General features: G+C 42.8%; 1 protein-coding gene across 1 annotated transcript; it reads right to left on the bottom strand.

Moving 5' to 3' along the window:
* Positions 1-21,660: 21,660 nt before the first annotated feature.
* On the bottom strand, positions 21,661-24,796 carry dmrt2a (doublesex and mab-3 related transcription factor 2a; the record flags this gene model as incomplete). Its single annotated transcript, XM_080738388.1, has 3 exons — positions 21,661-22,778; positions 23,665-23,767; positions 24,416-24,796. 3 exons carry the CDS (start codon positions 24,794-24,796, stop codon positions 21,661-21,663), a joined length of 1,602 nt encoding a protein of 533 aa, XP_080594514.1.
* Between the last annotated feature and the right edge of the window lie 2,186 nt (positions 24,797-26,982).

The following is a 26,982-nucleotide window of genomic DNA, read 5'->3' as shown; positions in this document are numbered from 1 at the left end:
AAAATGATTTACCAACGTATGGCCTAATAGGTGAAGATTCAGCCAAAATAGGCCAATATTCAACGGAAATAGCAGATCTACAAGCTTGTAGTAAATGTGCTATTTTTGCTACTTGACATACTACAAAGTATAATATAGGCTTTAAGTAAAATGATTATCAATGCCATCAACGAGGAACTGTCGCAGTGAATGAAATGGCAGCCTCGCTTGGGATTTCCGATGGGAAGAAGTTGGCTGAAAACACAGCCACATTGCGCAGCATTCTGTGAACCTCCGAAGAGGAGAATCAAACCTGTGACCTTCTGGTTGCAGGATGGCACGTCAGAGAGGGACAGGAAGTCTCCACGTTGTAACAAATCGTTTCAGCCAGCATCTTAAAGGTCCTATTTGTGCTGGCCAATCAGATGAGGCATAACGTCTTCCAGAAACTCCCTGTCGTTTGAGGTTTTGTTCAGAGAGTAACATTTTCTCAACAAGCTACAGTGAAACAATAAACGTACGTGATAAATGTTATTATGCTACTATTTAAAGGGCTTTTGTAGTTCCCGATAAAAGAGGCGATGGCCGAAAGAGAGCCAGATTCTCCATATGACAGGCGGTCACTTGCGTCACCAATACCTCCGGAGAGTCCCCGTTGTTACAAGCTCACCAAGTCAAGCGTGACGGGACCAGAACCGCTTAACCGTCCTCTTAAAACATATGGGGCCTTTTAGGATCCGTCCAAGCTGTTACACGCACTTTGCTTTTCTCATCAGCTCACTCAATTTGGAGGAAGTGGATGGCTTTGTCGTTCTCTGCGGCCCAGTATTATTCTTTAACCTTTTTCTTCCCCCAAAACAATACCACAACATGTCCTAATGTGATGTGAAAAATAAAATATATATATCAAAAAGTGTCTCAAATTGGACCATTAAAATGAATTACCTCAACTCCAGCTCTCCGTCGCTGAAGGTAAGGCCCGTTGCAGATACTTAGCAGTAATGGTAAAAGAATGTGGATAGGCCCACTTTAAATGGAGCCATCAGCATGGCACTGCGAGAGGGGAAAAGGGAAAGGGCTTTTATGATTTCCCTTTGAAAAATTGATTCCAATTTATAAGGGGTCCTGCAAGGGTGTCGTATACAGTTCCCCCCTCTTAATACTAAATCTTTCAGGCAGAAGCTTTTAAAACTTCAAATGCTGCGAGATCTACTTACACATGTCATGCTATAGCTATATAGCCCCCTTCCTGTTCGCCCGGGCAGCTGAAAGGCAAACGTGTGTTTCATGGACGTGAGGTTTTTCCAGCGAGAAAACAGAGGAGCAGCCCATAGTAAAAAGAGTATACACATGATGTCTGGCTTTCCCATCAATCCTTGTGGACAGGCCAACTTCTCAGGTGGCTATAAGCTGGTGCTGTCCTCTCCAGCTTCGACAAGTGGCTGATTGCTATCACTCCAAGCTACAACTTAGGGATTTAAAAAATAAATACAAATAAAATAAAAAAAAGATTCACCACGGTCAAAAAAGAAATACAAAACTAGAAAGATGCAATTGGAAATTGCAAGTGTGGTTGCCTTGAGGTGAATCACACTTGCAAATATCTCTTTATCTGTCAGTCATTCTCCCCATTCGAGCGGTGCTAACCATTCCACCCTTGTCCCTGATATCGTCACTATTAACTCTACTACTGCCAGATTATTTATTTATTTATTGGGTCTGGTGCCATCAAAAAGCGGCTTACCTTTGCAACGTTATAGTAGATAGATAGACATTTTTTTTTCTTTTTTTGATTTTTTTTTTTTTTTAAGTGCCTGGTCTGCACTTTCGCAGACCAGGCAGCAGAGGGCGGCGTCATGCAAGAATTAATGTGAATTTGGCCGGTCTCGCTTGCCATACATTGAGAGCAGTCTCTGGCCACAGAGCCTCAGGGCCAGAGAAAATCAACACGGAAGAGAATTGGTCTCCGTTGATGTTAACGCATAATGGATTTTTAAGACCATCACTGCGGACGATGTGATTACAGTACACGGCGGCGCGACCCCTCATCAGCTTAAGGACATCAACAAGGTAAACGAACGAACGGCCGTATTGGCGCGGCGCGACCTCGAGAATTGGGGCGAACGGGAACGTCCAAAGCAGTATAAGAGTTAAGCCAATATCTTGGAATGCCCATATATGGACATACTGTGTCAGTCTCATGTGGTCTATGATGTCAGTCATCTCCATATTTGGGAAAAGTTTAATTTTTAATTAAAGTCAAAAAGAAAAGTTAATTAACGAAGAATACATGTATATAAATTAAATTATATATATAACGTATTATCTCTTAGCAAAATGCAAGGAACCGATTCCCGATGAAGCCGGTCAATTTTACACATGGCCCAAATGCCTGCCATCAAAACTGTGGGAGGAGTAGCGTGGCACAATAAAGTTTATCTAGGAAGGGAAAGAAAGAAAGATGGAAAGATGGATGGAATAAATTCGCACAAGTACTATAGTCTGGTTGCCACACTACAAAGTATTGTCTGGTTTTCCGTGACTATCAAGCATTATGGTGTTGTATGTGGTATATGTCCTGTATGTGTTGTATGTGTTATATATTCTGCTGCATGCGGATATCTGTGAGTTTCATGGTGATTCCGTCAATGTCTGAGTGATTTAGAGCAGCAAGATGAACTCTCAGAACTACAGCATATGAAAAGAAGAGCTGTTTATGAAAAATGGGAAGGGTGTGCCAAGGAGCTTGCACTGAAAAACAAATATATTTCAAGCCATGTTTGACAACAGAAATAATGCTCAGTTGGATACAAACTATATGTCAGCCATTTGAAATGGGAGACAGTGCTTTGTGCAACGGTGATAAAGTGTGTTGTCCAAAAGCGATAAAGTATCTGAAAAGATTCCACATCATATTTCATAGCTATGAACTGACACATTCTTACACTCTATATAGTTTTTTTATGAAGCCACAATTGTAAACACTGTATGTGTCACATTTCTTTTTTCTTGGTTCACGACATGGTCATGGTCATTTTTTCTTTTTTTGCTTTACTGAGATTAGTAGAAAGACTAAAGAGTGGGCAGGTGGCGGTATGCAAATCAGGTATTGTGATCATAATGGTTGTACGTTCTTGTGGTTCAGTTTCAATAATGATAATTACGTCTTAAAGGGGAAAACCACCCATTTTCAATATTGAACTATGTCATACCTTTGAGGAGTTGCATCACATCGTGATGACATCACACAGGTGTGATTTGCAATGCAAACCCCAAACATCCTCCAGTTCTAGGCAACATAGAAGGGGGGGGGGGAACTTTTTTATTTATTTCCACACAACTCCTCAAAGGTATATAAATGACAGTTCAATATTGAAAATGGGTGGTTTTCCCCTTTAATTTCAAGTTCAAAGTAAGGGTACAAGAATGAGAGCCTTAGTGGTAAGACGTTCATATTGCCTGACTTAGTGTTTCTCAACGGGGCAGTACAGCCCCCCAGGGGGCGTACAGAGAAGGGTCGCTGAGGTACAGTTGGGTTGGGGGGGGGGGGGGGGGGGGGCAGTTTAATATCGTCAAGTACACATTTTCTTAATTTATTCCTAGATTTGCAAGTGTTTAATGGGGTTTGTACAGGAGGAAGCATGTCTGGAAAGGCCTAATTATACTTCTGTGACAGGACTATTAGGACTGTCAGGCCACGTCACAACAGGCACGTCTCACAGAACTGTGTGATAGGGATGTCAAGGTACTGGTCATTCATTGTGCCTCCATGGTACAGGGGGAGGTAAGGGACCTGGATATTGGATAGGGGGGCAAAAAAGGTGAGAAACACTGGCCCAAGACAAGACCTTACTGTCAAGGTGCACAAGCTAAGATGGGGAGCAGTTTCTTGTTGCATATTATTAGATGAGGATGCTGGTCAGTCAGTGGTCTGAATGGTAACCAGAAAGCTCACCCCAAAACACACTCGCCCCCATTTGTTTTCCGTCGACTGCACGCAGGGGCGGTTCTTGTATTCTTATATTTGCTTTACTGAGGATAAGGTTGGAAATACGTTTAGGGTTAGGCATCATTTACTGAGGTTAAGTTTAGGAATAGGGTTAGGTTTTGGCACCTGAGGTTAAGGTTAGGAATAATGTTAGGTTTAGGGATAGTTCGCCGGTGAAATATTCAGTTGTGACATTGTTTGCCTCTTTGTAAACATCCATCATCAAGCCTTGAAAATGTTTCTCCAATGACACTCCCTTCATAGCCTGTGTGTGTGTGTGTGTGTGTGCGTGCGTGCGTGCGTGCGTGCGTGCGTGCGTGCGTGCGTGGTGCGTGCGTGCGCGCGTGCGTGTGTCTTCATTCTTAACTCAAATGCAATCACAACATGAGTTGTGATTATAAGTACTCATAGTAACGACATTCCTGGACATTTAGGCAGAAGTATTTTGTGTGTTGAACAATTACAAATTATTATGATACTTGACCTTATAAGACTTTATAATGTGTTATGTTTATTATAAAGCATTATCAGTACCTGAGTGCTTATAAATAGTTATACAGTGTTGTAAGCAGATTGTAAATCATTACTCACGATGCATTATAGACAGGGGCTTCGAGAGTCACCAATGTGGATGAGTACATACATACGTACACTATAATGATGGTCTGCATGTGGAAGAGTATATTTGATACGTGTGATCAAATTATTCCATATTTTTTAGAACACACAAGGATATTCTAGGTGCTATAGGGCCCAATAATAGCCTGCTTGTGGTGAGGTCTGTTAACACTAGGTCTAGAGGTAGGAGTGGAGACTTTGCCTGTCAACACTTGGCACTGAGAAAGCAAATAGCTTTCCCTTTTAGGTATATTTCACAAGATGTGTGATTTTCTTTTTTCTTTTTCTATTTTTCTTCTTACACTCAAGACTCAACTCACTATTTCTGATGCTGGATAGAGAGGCCTGCTTCTGAGAATAACTACCAGGTATTTGGGGGGGCTCTAGTTTGAGTTTCAAGAATGATTATTATCACAGATATACGCCATTCAAGTATAGAATGTAAAATGTGCCCTTGTGTCGGAGCAATAATCACCTCCTAGTGTATGTGGCCTGCAGAGAGGATCCTGGAGCAGGGGTGTAAATCTTGCCGTCCATTATTGTAACGTGTGCAGCTTTTCCTCTGAAAAGCCGCGTCCCCCGAGCCATGCCGAAGGCAAGCAGCTGAGCAGCACATGTGAAAGGACCTCCTGCCATCTTCCAAAGACCCGCTTGATAAATTTCCTACAGGTGGGGTACTTTACAGCTCGCCGAGATACACAAAATGTACAATACTGCATTTTTAAAGCGTTAAGAGCGTAAAGTTGATGTTTATCCTCAAACTCACCAGGGGGAAAATTACACCTACATGTCATACTCCTTTTCCTGAGAGTTCCAAGAGGGACCTGCTTCTTTCATCTCCGTACATCCGTTGTTCATTTTCACAGGGGTGAAAAAAAAGGTAAAACGCCTGGTTTCTTGTACTCCAGGAAAATGACTCTGACCGCAAGCCACTGGGACCTCTTGCTACAGGTGAGAATATTTTAGGCCTCATTGATTCTCTATAATGAGTGCTGCATAAATCCTATTGGAGAGACCACATCAAACCCTGCCGTTAAATGTCCTGCTCGCCAGGAAGCAAAAGCTCCAGTTTCATTGTTCATATTCCATACCAATTCAGTGGTGATTATTTTTTTGTGAAACTGTAAGAGGTCGCATTTGTAGAGATGTGAGGTTAGGCCAGAATTGTGCAAGGAAAAGCACAGTAATAATTGCGTTCACTTAAAACATATACCGGTATTATAGTAAAAGATTAAGGCTCTATATTGTGTGTCTGTTCAGTAACAGGGGTTTCCTCATCTCTCCAACTCTTTAATAAAAACATTTTTTATATCACTTACACCACCTTCAAATATGTGAAATGTCAAGCAGCTTTTCTGTAGTAAGCTACTTTTGACTCACTTGAGTGACTGCAATACATTACAATAATATGATACTTTAAAAACTGCCTCAAAACATGGTACCATGGGGTGAGAGCTTGAATAGCTTAACCCTTCTATTCCAGAATCTCAATACCTATAGTATCCGTAACTTGATCCCCAAAGCCTTGGCAGATCTAAGTATTGCAGGTAGAGACATAAAGATTGTGACTACATTACACATGGAAGATGTTACAGTACCGTAGGCCTATATTCCTTTACTCCCCCCATAACCGCAACTGGTGTACGACGAGGGTTAGGGTTAGCCAACTCACAGCTAACATGTGACACACGTGGTGATTTGTGTCCCACTGTACCATGGAATATGCTTCCCCCCTTGAAACCGAAGGTACCGTTCGAACCCTGTGTCCGTGATCAAAGGCAGGTCTGCTGTCCCTTCACAGATAGACTTACAGGTGATGTATTGGATGAGTCCACAGAGGTGGTATCCCCCTGTGTCATACAGGTTCCCCATAAAACACTTTCATGTAGCTCAATAAAAAAGAAAAAAAGTCCAGTAAAAAATTTAAAGGTGGAGTCAAATGTGGGGGTTTTATTTTTCATTTAGGCCTCGGGTTTCATTTTTGACCCGGCTCCTACCTGCTCAATTTATTCTACCCAGGCCAAACATCAAGACAGGTATCATTGACAACTTCTCCCGAGTCGAAGTAATAACTCAGCTCCCCGCGACTGACGACGTAGCATCCTCCTTTGGCTGGAACGCGGCCTCGTCTTCCCCCTTTGTTCTCTCCCTCGTAAGGTCTTGGCGCAACAGTGTCACGGGCAGGGGCGTCACAAGGGGGGGGGGGGGGGGGTTTGCTGAGTGCCGCGCTGTAAGCTTGTAGATCTACTTTTGAAAAGTCATGAAAATGTATGCAAATCTTTGAATATACAGTATGTATTTTTTATAACATTTGTAACAAAAATGTTGCTTCTGGGAGGTCCCTGGAACTAAATATTTTGAGATGGGGGTCCATGGCCAAATACATATCATTTTGGGGGTCCTTGGTCCTTGAACGTTTGAGCACCACTGACATAGAAACAGGATTTGAAATACTCAAAGACTTGCTCACATTTTCACGATTTTTCAAGCTCCATCTACAGGCTCGCAGCGCGGCACTTGGTGCCGCGCTGTGGGCTTGTATATCTGCTATTTTTCAATAGTTAAAGCACAAAATGATGCGTAATAATTCCCATTTTCCTTCCACCTATGAAGAACATTCATGGTGGGCCAGCAGTGAATCCTTGTACCCAGGGTCCAGAATTTGGTGCGACACCCCTGCTCTCCCTCGTAATGTCTTGGCGCAACAGAGTGTCACAGGGAAAACTGTGACCTGACAGGAAGTATTTAATAGCCAATCTCCAATAGCCATCTTAATCTTCTACATCAGCCCAAATTTGATAAAGTACAAGAAGGGACAGGGGGGCTGGTGGACGACGGGGATTCTTATGGAGGGAATAGAAAAATTCAGCGAGACCAAAATACCACCTGGGGTTTGTGAGAGTGCTGAGTTCCAGGCCTCTACGTGTGCTTTGTCAGATATGGTATGGATTAGTTCAGTAACAGCCTCTCCTCTCTATTCCTGTTTTCCAGTGTTGGAAGAAGTACTCAGACTACTTAAGTGAAAGTAGCAATACCACAGTGTACTGTAACTTTGTCTGCATTCAAAATCTAGTACAAAGTCAAAGGACAAAAGTATTAGCTTAAAAATACAAAGAAGCTAAAGCTAAAGTAAAAGTTGTCATATTTGACAATAGTTATTGATAATAATTAACCACTTACACTTAATTCTATACTTCAGCAATTCAAAAATAGGCAATCTACAAGCTCAAAACCTGTAGAACTGCTATTTTATTTTAACAATGTGATTCATTAGTAACAATCTAAAATCTGCAAGGTAACTAAAGCTGTCAAATAATTGTATAGTGAAGTATAAAATACAATATTTGGCTATGAGATGTAGCGGTATATGAAGAATTGAAAAATGGTTATACTCAAATTAAAAGTACCTTGAAATCATACTTAAGTACGGTCTTTGAGTAAATGTACTTAGTTACGCTACACCACTGCTGTTTTCATGTGAGACCGGCCTGTGCATTACTAAATCTCATCGCATGTGGAATGACCTGCCATCATGCCTCGCTCTTTTTCCATGTCCGGGCAGTCAGAGTGGGAATTAGACACAGGTCACAAATCAAGATATTTACTGTTGAATTATACACTTGAAACGATACAGGCATCCCAGAGGGGATCCAAATATTTTATTCCTCTGTTTAGGTTTTCATAAAGGTGCTAAAAAGCTGTCTGATTCATTTCGCAATTGCTACAACGTATTACACCCAGAGCGAACTTTAAAGGCAGGGTTGCATTAGCTGGCTGCAAAACATCTCTCTGCTTCACATCAAATGGTGTTCGGCTTGACTGATCTATTTGGGGAAAGAAACAAAGAAATACCGCATTGCGGTTGTATATGCCTCCGCCAACCAGTTGCAGTTTATTATACATGTCTATTGTAGTGAAGATTTTGAAGGAATTTGATAAAAGGTGTTAAATGTACTTTTTGGCAAAATGTTATCAGTATTGACAAGTGGGCATTTGTGCCAGTCTGCCAGATGTGATATTCATGCGTTCCTGAGATATCAGTTCATTATTTTATCCAAGACATTTGTTAGACATGTTGTCATAATTAGCACTTTGATTATTGGGTTATCATGAACATTTTATGACTAAACAAACTATGAGAAAAAAGGGGTGCAAAAAGAAAAGGGAAAAAAGGGGTTGCAATACAAATATGTACACATTATGTACATACACTCAAGCAATGGTAAGGCAGGCTTTAAAATGTGATGATGACAGACACCTGAGTTATGGCCAAAATAATATTTATATATATTTTTTCATCCTTGAGTTAAACTGGACATTTGCTCAAAATGTTAAGAAATTCCCTCAAGGTGTTCCTGAGATATCCATTCATGAGAATGAAGGAGACAGATGGACGGACGGATGGACAGATAGACAACCTAAAAAACTCGCAGATGAGTTTGACAAGGCAGCAATCAATTGCCTACTGAAAGCCGAGACAGAAGCCGTCATCTGTTCGTCATTTTCAATTCAAGTACATGCTATATATATTTAAAACATATTTTAGAATTTCCATTTCTGCAAAGCAGCAAGCTATATGAATGACAGAAGCATTTTTAAATTGTGTAAGTCAACAGTATGGCTCGAGAGTCTTCTTTCCCCCTGGCCGCCAGCCACTAGGAGTTGCTAGTTCAGTTAGTTGCGGTATCCAACCCATCTGTAATTGAGCCCATATCTCTGCAGCGAAACGTATTACATTAGCGCCACCTGCAACACCCTGGCTGGCTGGCTGGCTGGCTGGCTGGCTGGCTGGCTGGCTGAACTTGCACACTACTGCACCTTGCACTTGCATGCACACTACTGTACCAATATGCCAAGGGGGACTTCATCCCCAATTTTGTGGCTCTATATCAGGCCACTTGAACCATAAAAAAGGCATTTAAAACTCTGTGATGCTGCCGTGATTCATTCCTTCTGTCAAGGTACAAATGATATTGTAGGTAATGTGATAATGAGCGTCAAACAGGATTTTGATATTCTGATATTCTACAGTTTGTCTTTAGGAAATGAGTGGTCACAGCCTATTTCTTGCAAAACAACGCCATGTCATACACGCAACATTCAATCGACCCCAAATTGGAATCCCATGAGGGACCTCTACGGTCTACACGCCTACAAAAGCTTAAAGGACCACCTCACCTCTGGGACAACTAGATCTTATTTTATTGTTGTTTGGGACACGATCAACACAATCCTGAGTTCTTTTTTGTGTTCAATCTGTGATATTTTAGTATTTCAGCATGCTACAACTGGTCATATGATACTTTGTAGCATGATATTGCATCTATTGCATCATATGATGCAAAATGTATCATATGACCAGTTGTAGCATGCTTTAATACTAAAATATCTAAAAACACAGATTGAACACAAAAAATAACTCAGGATTGTGTTGATCGTGTCCCAAACAACAATAAAATAATATCTGGTTGTCCCAGAGGTGAGGTGGTCCTTTAAGTGGCAGCATGAATAAGACCAGACAAAGGAGAAACAATGCAATATTAACTTTTGTGACTGCTTATAAGAGAGCTGTTGTGTGTTCGTGTGGGCAGTCTGAATTTTCGTTAAACATCCAAGCAAGGTGTGGGACCTTCTCTAGTCTCACTGAAAACAACCATACAGTACATACGTAAATAATACCACAGAGATATAAGTCAGCAATGAGGAGCTTTGTTGTTTGAAAGAGAGATAGACGGCAAAATCCTCAGTGTTAACTGAACTCTGCTGAGCGTGTTTAAAACTTGAAATGTAATCAAATGGACCCGTAATGGTTACGTACTCGTCTCTCTCCGAGACACAAATGGATACATGAACACAGAGGATTTTACTGTGTAAGACTTGTGTGACATTAAATCCCAGGGACAACAGCGTAAAAAACAGCCCCCCTCAGAAACCTGAGGAGATAAGACATTCAAACCTGTTTCTTCGCACTGTATTGTACAGGAAACAAAGTGTGTTGATGTGACAACACGGAGAATAGCACAGGCTCTGTTGACTAAACGGAGGCCAAGTGTCACAGTGGCAACGGGCTCCGTCAGCGGCCAGGCCACCTCCAAGGTTAAAGCCTATGGCTCTGACACCTTCAGGGCCTGTGCAGCGTCTTTCCGCCCACTCTCCGTTAACACCAGGGTTGGATTTGCTGCACTTCTCGTCAGACTGACTTAAATACATGAAATTCCTTGCAGGAAATGAATACCGTCTGACGTTTGATATGTATATTTAACCACATCCCGACGGCCTTTGCAGCATGTCACTCCCCATATCTCTCCCCCATTTCCTGTCAGCCTACTGTCTATCTCAATCAATAAAGGCATAAGAGTCTTTAAAAAAGGTTTGTTAGATGGATTCCAAAATAGCGGAAATTGCAGACAGCACGTGTTGTGCGCTTGTAGGTACCTTAAATAAACTGCCCGGCTGCCCACACACCCAATTGATCATTTTACAAATCAAACCCTGGTTAACACTGACGACAAACAAGCAGCAAGCCGATGAAATTACTGGTGAAGATCTCAAATGCTGTCAGATAAGGGGGAGGGATTAGGGCTGAACTCTGACCCCTGACACTACAAGTGAATATTTGTTTTTTGACAGTGTTCGTGCACTGTTCTCCTGTGCATTGGATTGGGTAAGGCCAAGAATGGTAAATGATAAATGTGCATTTATATAGCGCCTTTATCCAAGGCGTTTATAGAGATTGTGCATTACCTTCACCCATTCACACATACATTCATACATCAATGGTGGAGGAAACCGTGCAAGCACCAACCTACCTAGGAGAAGTTCATTTTTCAGCGGGGGGGTTAAGGGTTAAGTGTCTTGCTCAGGGACACCTAGTCGACACATTGCCCGGGCAGAGAATTGAACCTGAGACCTTCCGTTTCTCCGGCGAAGTCTTCCATGCCTTGACAGAGTGGACAATAAATAAAACCACAGTACACTTAAAGCGGGAACTGCCATCATCTTGTTAGTTTGTTAATGAGTTTGGTGATTTTATTTTTCACACGTCATGTTATCCCTCTTTTCTCAATCTAATCTGCCACTAAGGATTTTGTTTCTGCCAGGTACCACTGAGGTATGTAAACACCTTATTAGGGTGGGGGGATAAATGGCCTAAAATTAAAAACTTTGGAAAATGATTACGCCCACTTCAGTGATGGTGCATTGGGTCATTTGGGAGATATTTTGTATTGGGAGTTGGTACCTAGGATGAAATAAACCCCCCACCCCACCCAAAAAACTGAATCGGACATGTTTTTTCCCACTTTTCCCCCCAATTTTAATAAAAAAAATATATAAAGAATCTTAAGAGAGGACTTTGGTTAACCCGGTAGATGTTGCAAGGTTATAATGTAATAAAGTACATTGTGCAGAGTCACTGAGTGGTCAGGTGTTCGAACCACACAGATGGGCCCTTCTGTGAGTGCACAGCATGTGTCGATTTTGGGGGTGGTCTTTTTGTGGGGTCCCTCGTGCCATTTCACACCAGAAATGTACAGTAGCTAGCATATATATAACTTGGAATCAAAAAGTTTTTAGCATCCAAAAGTGCATGTTGAGGCAAAAGCAACCCCACCCCACTCTGCATGTGCCTGTGATATCCTTGCATGAGGGACACGAGGGACATGGAGGGACGTTGTGTGCAGCGGTCTGCAGCGTGAACATGCGCTTCACACTTCGGGGGGGTCGGGAGGGGTGATTGTAACCCCCATAGTTAGTACAGCCAAGACCCGGCACACAACAGCCCTGCCAATCTGACTCAGCCCTATTGGCACGACAGGTTGTGCATCGGTATGGCGAGTGGGAGCATTGGGTTCACATGGAACCCTTTGAACATGTGCTACTACCACCAAGATCTGCACCCGCAGCTTCTGTGTCACCACGGCTGCCCTCCTACTCATCGCGTATCATCATAGTGGCATTTCGTGGCCAACGACGGCCATCGCTCCAGCGCCATCCATTTTCAGGTCTAGTTGATTCGGCAGGTTGTTACACACTCCTTAACGGATTCCAACTTCCATGGCCACGGTCCTGCTGTTTATACAGTATCAACCAACACCTTTAATGGGGTGTGATGAGCGATTAGTTAGAGAGTTTGATTCATCTTTTGCCCCTATACTCAGGTCGTACGACCGAGTTGCACGTCAGGACTCCACCAAAGTTTCCTCTGGCTTTGCCCAGTCAGCCATAGTTCACCATCTTTCAGGTCCCATCATGTGGAGCGCGCACAATCCCACCTGGGGTAGCCTGGGCCATCCTTCACTTTAATTGCGCCACAGGGTTTCGAGTGAGCCCTACGACTCACACACGAGTTAGACTCCTTGGTCCGTGTTTCAAGACAGTTCTGGTGGGTAGCCAAAATTGTCGCCAACCCCTCACGCCCGCTGTACGAGGGCCAGTCCCTGCCCGGGCAGCACAACGTGGTCAGGACGCACTTGGGGCAGGAGGAGTTTGACAGTCGCGACAAGGGAGGGAGGAGAACCCTGTCCAGTGACGGGGCACCCATAGACACCAGAGTCTCACCCAGTGCTCTCAGTAGCCCTCAAGGACTCAAGGTGTCGGCTGCGGTCTCATGAGAATCGCCGGGTGCCCCAGTCATTGGGGGTTCTTGCAGGCTTGGCCGTCCTCACAGGAGGCCAAGGAAGCTACTGCAGGGACATCCACGTGAGGAAGTCCAACAGAGCACGGGTAAAACGGAGAGACTCAGACCCAGTGGGGAAGGCGGGCGCGCCCAGTGCGATGTACGTGTTAACGTGTTCGGCATACGTGGACTGCGTATGCGTGGAAAAGCCAGAAAACTCAATTATTTCGTGTTATCTTTAATTTTAAAGCGGGATGAGGGATTATTTTCAAGGTACAGTGTTAATTTGAGGTGTAAGAGTTCTTCTATTTATTGTGTTTATTAATTCCCAAATGAGTTTTAAAGTATTTATTCAACAGTATATAGGCAAACATTAAGAATAGCTCATGCATACCAGGCGGAATTGGCAGAAAATGCCCCTTTTTGGGGTATTTTTTGATTTTCAAGGGGTGGGGGGTTATTTTCAAGATACAGAGTTACTTTTGGTGTCAAAAGTCTTGTATTAATAGTGTTAATCATGTCCCAAATGGGTGTGTTCAAATTTTGAACTTGATGATTATCCCCCCACCCTAACCTTATCCAGTGTACAGTTTATTGTCAAGCTCTGTGGCGGCTCAGAGTCCAACGTATCAATAATATGCTGATTCACATATGCAGGTGTATTTGTTATTTGTATATGAAGATAAGATAGGGATATTAAAGCAGCTTATTCTGAATAATATGACTTTACCCATATATGAGCTAGTCTCCCGCATGGGAAACCTACTACTCATCCAAAGGGGATTCCCCCACAGCCAAGGGAGATAGTTTGGCTTTGGGTCTATGGGCAGTGTGAGAGTAGGACCCAATCGCAGCCGCAGGACAACAGAGCAGTTCAACTCAGAAATGTCTTAACTGGATCCTGAAAGCTACTCTGCTATAACCAATAGAAAAACAGGTTGCAAAAGGCCATTAGGACAAAGAGAATTAAGTAGGATATAAGAACCAAACATAGGCCTACAAATATGTACAATACACACAAGCAATGGTAAGACAGGCTCTAAAACGTACATAATGGCTAATGGGACAACTGACTTTGAAGTTATGGCTAGTATGATAGAGCGGAGTCAAAGAAAGAAGATTATTTTTTTTAATATAGTGGCATCAAAGCATGCCCCTAACCCTTTACAATAGTAGGCTGTTAAGCAAATGTACCTTTTTCACAATATCGATAAGAGATTTGACATCTCTATAATCAGTGGCATTTTACTACAGATTTTAAGGGACAAAAACAAAATGACTGTTTGCCGCCTCACCTCTCAATGTATGAATGAATGAACCATTGTAAAGCGCTTTGAGCACTTGGAAAAGCACTATAAAAATGCAATTCATTATTATTATTATTATTGTTTCATTAACGTGATTTTTTTTAACTGAAGAGGGGTAAGACAACAATTAAATGTACCACTCTAAACACACACTTAATTTGTTTAAGGGGAGGGACTATTTGAATGGCCTTTTACAAGGCTATGCAAATTAGAGCTCTATAAGTGTTAACCTTGGCAATCATGTTGTTTACTCAACTTGCCAGGTGCAGTGGTCATTTATCATTGTGTTACTAGCATTACAGCTGTCCCAGCAGCAACTACCTCTACATGCAATGAAGGGTGCTTGCAACTGGAGCTTCCACAACTGCTTTCCCTTTCCATTCATAGCTGCTTAGTGCAATGAAGGGAAAAAGTAGGAGAGGTACAGTCGTTATAGATAGGGGACAACTATATCGACAAACGTAACTTTTATGACAAGTGCATGGCTCATTGCTGCAGTACAGTGCAGTACAGGAGGATGAGGCTATTTTTCTTTGGGTGAAAATGCAACACAAAGCATTTTTCCATAGCATTTACATGAGTGTTTAGACTGGCAAATCCCGTGCAATGGCTCAGTAGATCAAGAAGATACTATACCGTGTTAGCCACGAAATGGAAGATGTTTTGCTTCAATGATTCGACATAAAAAGAATGTATAAGTTGAAGAAGCACCAGCGAAAGAAATGTGTTGTAAAAACCTTGAGTTCCACTCAAAGTGATTTAAAAAATGACAAAAGGGCTTGAGTGGGCCAGCCTTTCAACTGACAGACTCGGAGTCTGTGTGCAGCTTTCTAAGCATTGGTTCCTCCAAGATTTACAACTATTTGCATGAACTTGCAAATGTGGCTATCTTCAGGATCTGAAGTTCCTAATTTGACTTAAGTTGCTAATTTGACTCTCCCCTTGATCCTCAGGTAAATGTTTCTAACGCTAGAATGTCCAGACAAGACAGACGACCAAAGAATATATATATAAACTAATCCCAATCACAACATCTATTGTTTTTAATAATTTGAGTTTTGTGTTTATTTTGCTAGTATCCTCTTTCTCAACAAATCACAACAGTCTTTTGTTTGTTTCCCCATTACCTCTAGCTTGTAAAGGCTACTTGTTTTTTTGACCTGGGAAGAGCCGAGCTACTGTTTACTTTAAGACGCACATTGGCTATTCAGCTGCTGTTTTCCTCAGCCTTGCAAATGTCAGTTTGTGTAGCAGCAACACCTCTTTGTGCCCCGAGTAGAGGGACGACAAGGATGCATGCTGCCAGAACAACGCACAGGCGCTAATTACAAAACATGCCCTGCACCCACCAGTTCTCAGCCAACTGAAGGGGCAATTGGGGGACACAACATAAGTTTTGGATTTCAGGTTAATAGGTCAAAACGACATGAAACCTAGCATCCCATTTCTGGGCATGTCATAATAGGCGAACATTCTGTGGTTAACCACTTAAACCCTATATACGGCACTTGCAACGTGTAGTGAACTTGCAGATAGGCTAGATTTGCTAATTTAAAAATGTGTGTGGATGGATGTGTGCGATATGTTGGTATGTGCACACTTCAGGTATGCATGTCTGCGTGCGCCATGCGCACATGCACTTGAGTCTCTGCGTGCGTTGTGCACCTTCATGCATGTGTCTGTGTGTATCTTACAGTATGTTATATGGGTATAATTCCCAGCCCCTTCAAGAGGGATCACGGAGCCTTTGGCCCCTATAAGCATTCGCTGCCTGTCAACCCAGCCAGCACGGTAATTAAGTGGCGGCTACTTGTCAAAAGCTCCAGTGCTACACATTTCTTACTGGATTACAAGGTGCCAGGGAGGAATGTGTGAACCGGCCTGGTGTTCCTCTCTACTTGCTGCTGGTAGGCACAGCACAGGGGGGGAAACACATGGCCAAAATGAATAGGGATCCTCTACCCTTTTACCTTCACGCCCGCTGATCGCCAGCGCAAAATAAAGCATGTGCCATTTATACCCACAGTCAAAATAACCCACCGTGTGATTATTACAATGTGTATACAGTATGTGTATCTGTGATGTTTAAGCGTGTGTGCGTGCACGCCTGCATGTGTGCATGGTACCATGTCTCCCTGTTCGGACCCTCGCAGGACCACTTCCAGACTGAAGTGAACACTCCAGATTTTACTGTGTGTTAGCCTGCATCTCAGCTTAATGCACTGCCTCTGGGGGTCCGCCAGTCCGGGAGACACCAGCGACCGCGCGCGCGCAATCGGCACTGTAAAATCTGCATTGTTATTTTAACTCTTTACAGCTCCGTAAGGGTCCATTTGGTTCCATTACACTCTCAAGAGTTACAGACCTGTATAAAGGGCGGATTTGGATCCTCGACGGCTTAATAGATTCTTAATGTGCAAAGGATGGCGCTGTATCAGACATGTTGGGAGTTCAGTGGCGTGACAAAGTCAACAGCAGGATGGATGATTTGCTTCAACACCTGGAGAGAGGGGGGGGGGGGGGGGGGGTTGGATGGGGAGAGGGGGGGGGGTGCATGGGGAGGAGGGCTGCTGTGGTGGTGCGTTGCGGGCTCTGAGAGAAGACTCGTACAGCGAAAAAGGAATAACGCAATACCCCCCAGTCAGTCACTGGCAGGGCAGCCAAATGCTGATATGGGGCAGGGGAAGAAAATAATGGATCTCTTGTGCTGATCACAGGGGAATACTGCAAAGCTTTTCCTAAACCGACATGTTCTTCTTCTATTTTTATTTTTTTAATGACCAGGTCCCGGGCTGGGAGGCAGAGATTGTGTTTTTGCCCCGTCCGTGTGTCTGTGTGCACAGTAATCTCAGACGTGCTGGACCAATCATTGTCAAACTTTGCATGCACACTCCAAGGAGGATAAGACAGAATCTTCACCCCATTTTGTCAAATTGACCGCATGGTGGCCTTACGGCAGGCCGCTTTATGTTTTTGCTAGAGGTGGGATGTTCGCGAACAAATCAAGTCAGTTGAACGGTTCTTTGAAATGAACGATAGGGTCCTGTTCGCAATAGGGAGCCGTTCCTTTTTTTGATGAGGGGGAGTAAATTCTGCAATGTAGAAATACTCTGCCACAAGTAGAAGTTCGGTATTAAAATGTACTTTTAAGTTTTAAAGTACCAATAGTAGAAAATACTCATTATGTAGAATGTCCCTTTTCACAGGTTTTCCAATGAATAAAATGTAGAAAAATCATTTGAAAATAGCAGATCTACCAGCTCATTGCGACGCATTGTGAGCTTGTAGATCGGCTATTTTCAAATGCCGGAAATGTATAGGGTTGAAGTGATTTAAAATCTACAAAGTAACTAAAATGAGTCTTTTGAATGGCTCTTCGAAAGGAACAGATACCAGAGATCCGGCTCACTTCAAAGAGACATAAATCCCATCTCTAGTTTTTGCCTGTAACTCTTGACTTGACCATATAGGTCATACAATAAAACATTTTGTTTCTTGGATTCCTTTAATCATGACACAACTCCACATTTCCATTCCACCTATCCAGCACCAACAGATTTAGTCCAAAACGTACAAAATACACATCTGGAGTCATGTGACGAATATGTATCATTCAGATTTTCTTATTCCATTCCAATTGGCTATGATTGGTTTGCAGGAGGAGACAATTTTACAAAAAAATATAAATAAATTAAAAATCTTGAATGCAGCTACAAACCACCTCAAATGTGGATCCCACATTCAGGGGGCTCTAAAACAATGCAGAGCCAAAAAGCTTTTTTTTTCTCCTTACACCCATAGGGGGCACCACAAATCCTACAAATGTCACTGTTGCACAAACATGTTATATTCCACCAAATTAGGTAACATTGTTAAAAGGTTATAGATATACACTAGCTTCCCCTGCAACACAAAAAAGTGCAACTTTGAGTATGGATGTAGCCTACCATTCAGCAATTGTGTGTGTCTGCATAATATTAGGCTACAAAACAAACAGACCTGTTGTCTTGACTCTTGTGGTGTCTGAATTTACTCCAGTCAAGCATTCTTCAACAAGAACCATGACATGACGAGTCCCAGATGTTATCTTCTTAAAACATCTCTGCTGCATAAAGGTGAGTTATACTGAAGTATCTCTGGATGTCAATTGACACCCGTGTACTTCACACAAAATGCTACTGTGTGAACCGACATGTCGATAAGAGGGGTGGTAAAAGGAGCTAAGTCAACAATGCAACTCACTTTGCTAACACGTTAAATCTGACACTTTGGGAACTGGGGGAACATCAGCAGATACTTATCAAGGTGGCGGTTGGCGTGAACAAACACTAGCCTAGCCGCGCCATGCATGCCCGACCAACAACATGCTGTGATAGACTGTAGACATGCGCGCATCCCACGCGCGCGCAAAAGCATAGGCCTACATAGCATTACGCACACACGCATGCGCTCTCTTTCCACACACACACACACACACACACACGCACGCACGCACACACACACACACACACACACGCACGCACGCACGCACGCACGCACGCGCGCACACACACACACACACACACACACACACACACACACACACACACACACACACACACACACACACACACACACACACACAAAATATATAGGCCTACCGGTAGACAAAATATATTTTCTGTGAGTAAAATGCACTCCTGCCACCTACCCAATTATTCCACACTTTTTCCAGGGACAGACAGACAGACAGACAGACAGACAGACAGACAGACAGACAGACAGACAGACAGACAGACAGACAGACAGACAGACAGATAGATAGATAGATAGGTAGATAACCATACCTTTATTATCACAAGGGGGGAAAGTATGAAAAGAAGGGGGGAAGTAGTTGTGTAACAGTGAAAAAAGCAAGGCACAAAAAAAGAAGAATAGGCCTATATATAAAGTGTTGAAAAGGAGTCAACGCTCAACTGCTAATGTAAGTAGGCCTATCTAATTGATTGATTGATTGATTGATTGAAGAATTGAAGAATTAAAACAAAGGTTGTATCTCTGTCTGTCTGTCTATATCTGCTATGTGTTTTTCATTACGCAATGTGGACTATTCTCAATTTCTCACATTATAGCCTAGCAACAAGGGAGTGGAAATGAATGCACAGCCTACTGTTGTTACCGCGTCGATTTAATCTGATAGGTTTAACAGCAAACCCACAATGACTAAAACGATTTGTCATTTTGACTTGGACATGCACTTGGGCTATGCACAATCACTCGTGCGCGCGCGCACACACATTTATTCGCACGGCCGCACGCACAGACAGGCCTACTTTTCCACTTAAAAGTGATCTCAGCCCTATCTGGTGACACGAAACGTCATCATCGCTCTAAATCCAATAAACCAACAAGGGTTCCTTGAAATGAACGATTGCAATAATCTTTTGAATCTATTTGGCACGTAATATTTAAGTGGCCCTCAGGCTGAGAAAACGGAAGACAGTAGAAATATTGTTCTTTTGTTTTTTGGGGGGGTCGTGCCGGACAGAACACACTGCAGATTTATGTCGGTGACGATGACATCCAGAGACTGTTGTCAGAAACAAGAGCTTAACGCTGTTTTGGAGAGGGTGGATTTACCATGTCTCTCTCCACACAGCTCCGCGTCTTGTTCATTATTGCACGGATCAGTGTTCTCCCGCTCATGTGAAACCTATGTTTGGAGCTGTCTTTCACCATGTGTCCGCAAGCCGCGTCGCAGTCATTCTCCCATTCTCCCTGCCCACAACTCACTCACTGCGAATGAGTTGAGAATGAATGGAGAAGACCGACCTTACACTACAATTTATAGGCTTATCGTGTTTCCACGCTGACGAATAGGCCTACTGCTCTTTACATCACATCTGCGCGGTACTCAGCTCCTCCGTCCACCAGTCAATCATTAGATTATTGATATAGCCTATATATATACCCTACTTTACTGTAATTTGCAGGCTGATCTAGCGACCCGATTTTGCTTTTAACATTTTGAATTGATCCTCATAATTCTTAATAAATCCGCTTTATAACCCAAGACTTTTAAAACATCTGAATACTCTTGTTTTCTTTCAAACATGGACACCCTTTAAGCTATGGACACAATTATATTAGAATAGATGCTACCTACATTTTGCATTATTTTGTAGCACTTTAAAACAAATAATTAAAAACATAAATTCCAACAAATATTTGATCCTATTCTTTTGTGTCAACCTTTCCCCAACAAATATAATTGAAATACTTTTCCTTAAAGGCAAGTGTAGGCCTTTATTTTTGCACTGAAATTTGGATGTCTTTTGATGGTTATCTTATGATAAGAATATGAAGACAAATATGCTATGATAGAATATTTTAAATGGAAGTTCAAGTTCAACATCAAACTTGTCAAACTACACAACACTCTAGAATTCATTATCAAAATACAATAATCCTATGGTGACATATATGGAGGAGGAATTTGGAATTAACTATTAATAGGCCTATAAACCCATGCCCTTGTATTTGTTCCATACATAGACAGTGCGTGCCTGTGTGTGAGTGTCCATGTTTGCGGTGAGCGTCTTATTTAAAATTAATCCAAAAGATGCTTCATAAACCTTTTTTTCATATCTGGTTAACATCTCTCTCATCTCACTGGGTAGGTTTTAAATTATTTCGCCAGCAAGTGTCTAGAATTACATTCAGTCAATGCAGGTGTCTTGACCTAAGAAAAACTGTTCGCTATTAAACCCATTATAACTTCAGCATAAAATGAAATACAACTCTTTTTACAGAAAAATGAAATACAACACTTTCTACAGAAAGGTCTGTCTTATAAAGTTTATTGACATGAGGAAAACACTGGGGTAATGTTTAAATAGTCTAAATGATAGTCATTTGAACACATGCACATGTAAAATACAATATACATAAATATTACATCGGAATCAGAAGGCGAAAATATGAAAGAAATCATCTGACATTTGTAATTTGACTTTACAAAAAGAAGAGATGCAGTGCCCGCGTGTTTGTTCATTTCTCTGGCCCAAAACCACAGCTTTGGAAACCCTCTTTTTACAAGAGGAACTGGGATAATGTTCAGGTGAGTATTAAAACCTGCAGCGTACAGTGCAACGTGGGGAAATTAACAGCGTTTAATGGAATGCTCGACTCATGGCAGGGGACGGCCTCTTCAGTATGGCTTCCACTGAGAACGACAGGGGCTCGCCGGACCCCATCTTGCTCCCTACCGACTTAGACAGAAAATCTTTTGCGTACCTGTCTGTGCTTTTGAGGCCATGAATGTCCTTGGCGGAGCCTTCCCTGTATTTGCGAGCGGCCTCTTCTAGGAGCTCCTTGCAGTAGGGAGCCCTGAGCTCCGGCCCCGCTCCGTTCCCGGCCTTCTCGCTCAGGGTGTGCTGGATCAGCGAGTGAAAGGAGTTGAGCTTCACCGACAGCGAATGCTTACCGCTGTCCTTGCTCAGCTTATTGAGGATGTGCCCGTGGCCGGGGGCGTGGGGATGCGGGTTGCCTCCGAAGGTTTGTCCAAAGCCCCTCTTAGGGGGAGAGAAGGCCGAGCGCTCTCTCTGCCCCGCCTGAGCAATCCCAGATGGCTGGGGCTCGGCCCGCGGGGGATCCGACGAGTCGTGTGGCACCGCCGCCGCGGCTCTGGACCCCTCCAGTCTCGCAGCCGCCGCGGAGTCCTGCTCTGGAGGCTGGCTCTCCGCGGGCGTCGTCTTGGGCTCCCACACCGCACCGGGCTTCATGTTCTGCACCGCCGTGGCGTTGAGCAGGCACTGCTGGTAGAGGAGGGCGTCCCCCAGGTTGGCGGCCCCGCGGGGCCACACCATGAAGCCGCCCCGCGAGGACTGATGGAGCGGGTAGTGGCGGTAGGTGGTGGCCACGCTGACGTTGGACGAGATGAGCTCCACGTTAGCCGAGCCGGAGCCGTAGTGCATGGACATGTCCAGGCAGCCGGGGCCCATGAAGCCGCACATGTCTTTGGGCTGCGGCTCGGCCTGCGGCGCCGAGGCGTAGGCCGTCTTGTAGGAGTTGTACTCGGCGGCGTGGTGGACCACGCTGTTGGGGAAGAGCAGCGAGGCCGACGCCGCCTGGCTGCTCTCTAGCAGCTCCCGCTCCTTGTACTCTCTCTCCAGCATGATGGTCTCCAGCTCCTTGTCGGCAAAGGCCCTTCTCTTCCTCATGCGGTCGCTCAGCGGCGGGGGCAGAGACGGGCTCCCCAGATATGGATCGGACTGGACTGGACGGTATCCTACCATGAAAGAAAGAAAGAAAGAAAAGAAAACATTTGCGTTTATGTTTATTTCTGTACACAGACAAATTAAGGTGCCAACTGGAACCAAACAGTGCATCTTCAATTCAGACCAAGGTTCTTTAAAGGACCATTTATTTTTAATGAGTCCACTCCTTTACCCCCTCTACACCAAATCTCTGCATCGAAAATTGCCAAGATAAAACCTCACACGACACATCGCGTTGCGATGCATTGTGAGTTTATAGATCTCTCATTTTCTGTGAATGCACACAGAAGACATGCCCAGAATATATTCTGAGGATGCTAAGGTATAAATTGTGCATTACATTTTTAACAAAATATTGTTATTTAAGGAACCATGTCTGGTTCCTCAAAGAACTTTTACAATATAATGTTCTTCTGAGGCTCATTCACAAAATAAAATTGTTCTTTAGAAGGTTTGTTGAATCTAATTCTTTGTTTGTTTATTGTTTAGCATTAAAAATATTTTTAGATCAAGTCATAATAGATCACAAAAAAGTGAAACACTTTTTAAATAATAATCATTATTTGCTGACGGAACAATTTTTCTATAGCATATTATAGATCATGCAGAACAATTACACCTTTTAAAGGAAAATCATAATGTTGTTGGGTGTCTGTAATGATGACAATGCTGGAGACAGACATTTGTTAGCACGCTATAAAATGTAATTTAGAAAAAGGAAGCTCGCAAGTCTAAAGAAGAAAAAAATAAGTCAAAGTGGTGTTAATAAATGATTGTAATAACAAACAAAAGAATAACAAAATGATTATCAAAACTGGAAAGGGGTAGAAGATGAGAAGCTGTTAAGAAGGCAAGGATTTCCTGAAATGTAATTTAACGGTCAAATGTATCTCTTACCTTCTAAGATGCTTTTAGCCAGCATGGTGGATGGTCGAATATGTCGTTGATATATTGTTCTTCTTTCTGCTGGAATCTGCTTTCCGGAAATCCCTTTCTTATCCTATAGTAAATTGAGACAGTAGCAAAAATGTCAGATACTTGAAAAAGTGTTTGATGCGTAATTTGTAAAAAATTTAAAAAAAGTCAGCTTTAAAGCAAAAGTGTCCATATGGCAAATATTCCAATATGAATAATTTGGTTGGCTAATTCAAAAGGCACAAAGACCACAAACACAACAAAAGGCCTATGATAAAAACAATTGTTTAGCTATATAAGCCTATTATATGGTTTAACATTTATTTAATAAGCAGCACTGTATTTTGGCTATGAAAGAACTGTCAATTGTAGGCTATCTTTAAATGACTGCTATCGCTTCTTTATTTCATTTTAGCATTCACACAACAAGCCTGCATATAGCAAAGTCAAACTTCTCACACACACACACACACACACACACACACACACACACACACACACACACACACACACACACACACAGTGTAAATTCAGTGTTTCTCAAAGTGGATTCCAGAGACTGTGTCTGTGGGTTCCTTTAGGGGGGTCTATAGACCCACACAAGTCTGTAACTCTGACAGTGTACAAATGGAACCAAATGAACCCTGACGGGTCCATTTGGTTCCATTCGTATTCAGTCAGAGTTAAAGGGAGACCTTGAAATGTAAAAGAGAAACAGTGGGTTAACTCTCACCTCTGTGGCTTGTTGCCTCCGCAGTGCCACCTGTGCAGCCATCACCCTCTGTCTCTCCACCACCAGCAGACAGTTGGCACACTGGCAGTCCCTCCAGCGGCAGAAGCGCTTGTGGCCCTTCAGACATGAAACCACCCCGTGGTTTCGACAGCGCGCGCACTTCGGCGTCCGGCTCAGCTTCCTCTGGTCCCCGCATGGAACGAGGCTGCTGCCGGCGGCGGCCGCCGACCTGTCGTCGCTCTTGCTCCCCGACTCCGCTTCGTCCTCAACGGCCGCGGACAGCTCCGACGAGCCGCTGATGTAGTCGCCTTGGTCGTCGCTTTCCGTCTCGAGGCTTTCCACGTCGATTTCGAACTCGCAACCTGATGCGACGTCAGTCATGTTTGCCAACGTCCTCGGTCGACTCTCTCGGGCTGTACCCACGGTGCACTCCACTCATGCGTGTTCGCCTGTAAAAGATGATGCGATTGGTTGGTCATGTGCCATGCAGTTGACATAACTATTAACTCTCTCGCCTATATCGAGAACATCTGCGTTTTGATTCCATTAAACCTGTATTAATGTAACTACCATATGCGCAAATTACTTCAAACTTACTTCTACGCGGATCCAAACGATGTCCAATATGTCCCCACTTCAGATCTAGTCAAAAACGTAGGTCTAGTGATGACACGATGTGAAGAAACACTCTCGAACTCCGAACAATTAAGCGCGTAATTAGCAGGCCTGGTCGCTCATTTGGGTGACTGCTCTGCGTCTTTACGCACGGACCTCGTACTGGCGCTGTCACTCGAAAGGGATCGAGGGTTTTCTCCTTGGAACAAAGCGCCACCCCTTTGAGGAATTTGGGTATGCGCTGTTTGTACGACGATTGGCTCATTTTCAGTTGACCAATTGGCTGCAGTCCACGAGTTCCCAAATGATGAGAGTGTTTCGAGATCAGACGACGAGCGAATAAAGCCTGAAAATAGCCGATCTACAAGCTCACACATTACACACAATGCTTTGCCATTAGACCGCATTGTGAGCCTGCAGATCTGCCATGTATCGGCGCGCGACACAATGATATGATGGATGATAGTACAATTAAGAGATGCAGCTGACAACTTGAAACGTATGGAAACGTTTAAAAAAACGACATCCTTGGGTAGCCTATATTATATAATATAGGCTTATTAGGCTATAAAAAAGGCGAATCACTGTAAACATATAGCCTAATTGCAGGCATCTAATAGGCCTATAACCAAAATGACATAATAGGATATCTTCTATAGCCTACAAATTGCCAGACATCATGCCATTTGTTGTGCTGTCGTTTTAAATAAATGTAGTTAGGCTACTTTGGTCACCAAATGCACAATATTAAAATAATTGGAATCACTATAGCCTAAAACGGCAATTGTTTCTTCTCGCCTGGGTTGTCTTTTGAATCCACGAAATTGATTGATAGTTGAACGTTTAGGTCAATTATTAGTCAATAGGGCAGACACAGACATGTCCGCAATATGCCTATATTTATTATATGGTTATTGATGAGTGAATATGCTGTCCAGTTTCTCTTATCTTATTAGACTACTGTAGGACTATCTGTTGATGATTTATTCAAATTAATTATTACATTGAATTGGCCGATATGCCAATGGCCATGTCATGTGCAATGGGGGAACGTAACTAAGAATTCTACATACTCAAGTAGATACTGTAGCCTTACTAGCCGACAAACAAGTAGGACTATATATTTTGAGAAACTTTTTACTTTGTCAAGTTTTCAATGCATTATCTTCTTCAATCGACATCACAGGCAAATATATATATGGTACTTTTTACTTCACTAAAACTATTTGAAAATATAGGCTATAGTTTTTAGATTTAGATTATTATACAAAACAATCATGAAAAAAATAGGCTTTATTTGAAAATAGGCCATCCACATGCTCACAGAGCTTCTAGATCTATATTTTCGAACAAGCTTGACAATAAATAAATAAAAACAATATTGTCCTATAATCCTACTTTTAAGTATGACAATACTGTGTAATTTTACTTAAGTAACATTTGAATATTCTACTTGTAACAACAGAGTAAAGGCCTATATCTTATATTGCTACTTTTATTTAAGTAGGCTACAATGTGAGCTTTTCCACAATGTGAAAGGCCGCCGTGACAGCCAGGTTAAACAGATCTAATAATTGTTACATTTCCGAGTCACCTCTGCTCTGTTACCGTTTAAAACAAAGACATAATGGTTCTCTGGGGCAGACAGATGGGTTAACTCAAAAGTAACTGAGTGCAGATTGGATGATTAGTCTGTTTTCACAACAAACGCCTCTGTGAAAACACGGAGTCAGCATGCGGGAAAAGAACACAAAACAACTCTCTCTGATGTGACTGATCAGCGGAATAGCTGAATGTCACCCGGTGTTACACTTCCAGTCTTAACGCAAATATTAGGCTAACATCGAGAGAATCTTCCTATAACCTATAACCCATGTGGGAATACAGAAATTAAGCAGTTTCACATCGACGAAATGCTCTATGTTAAATTAGCTAATGTACATCCATCTAAT

The sequence above is a fragment of the Nannobrachium achirus genome (genome assembly GCF_963921795.1).
Source record: "Nannobrachium achirus genome assembly, chromosome: 12".
NCBI lineage: Eukaryota > Metazoa > Chordata > Actinopteri > Myctophiformes > Myctophidae > Nannobrachium > Nannobrachium achirus.
This window is presented reverse-complemented; position numbering and strand designations above follow the sequence as displayed.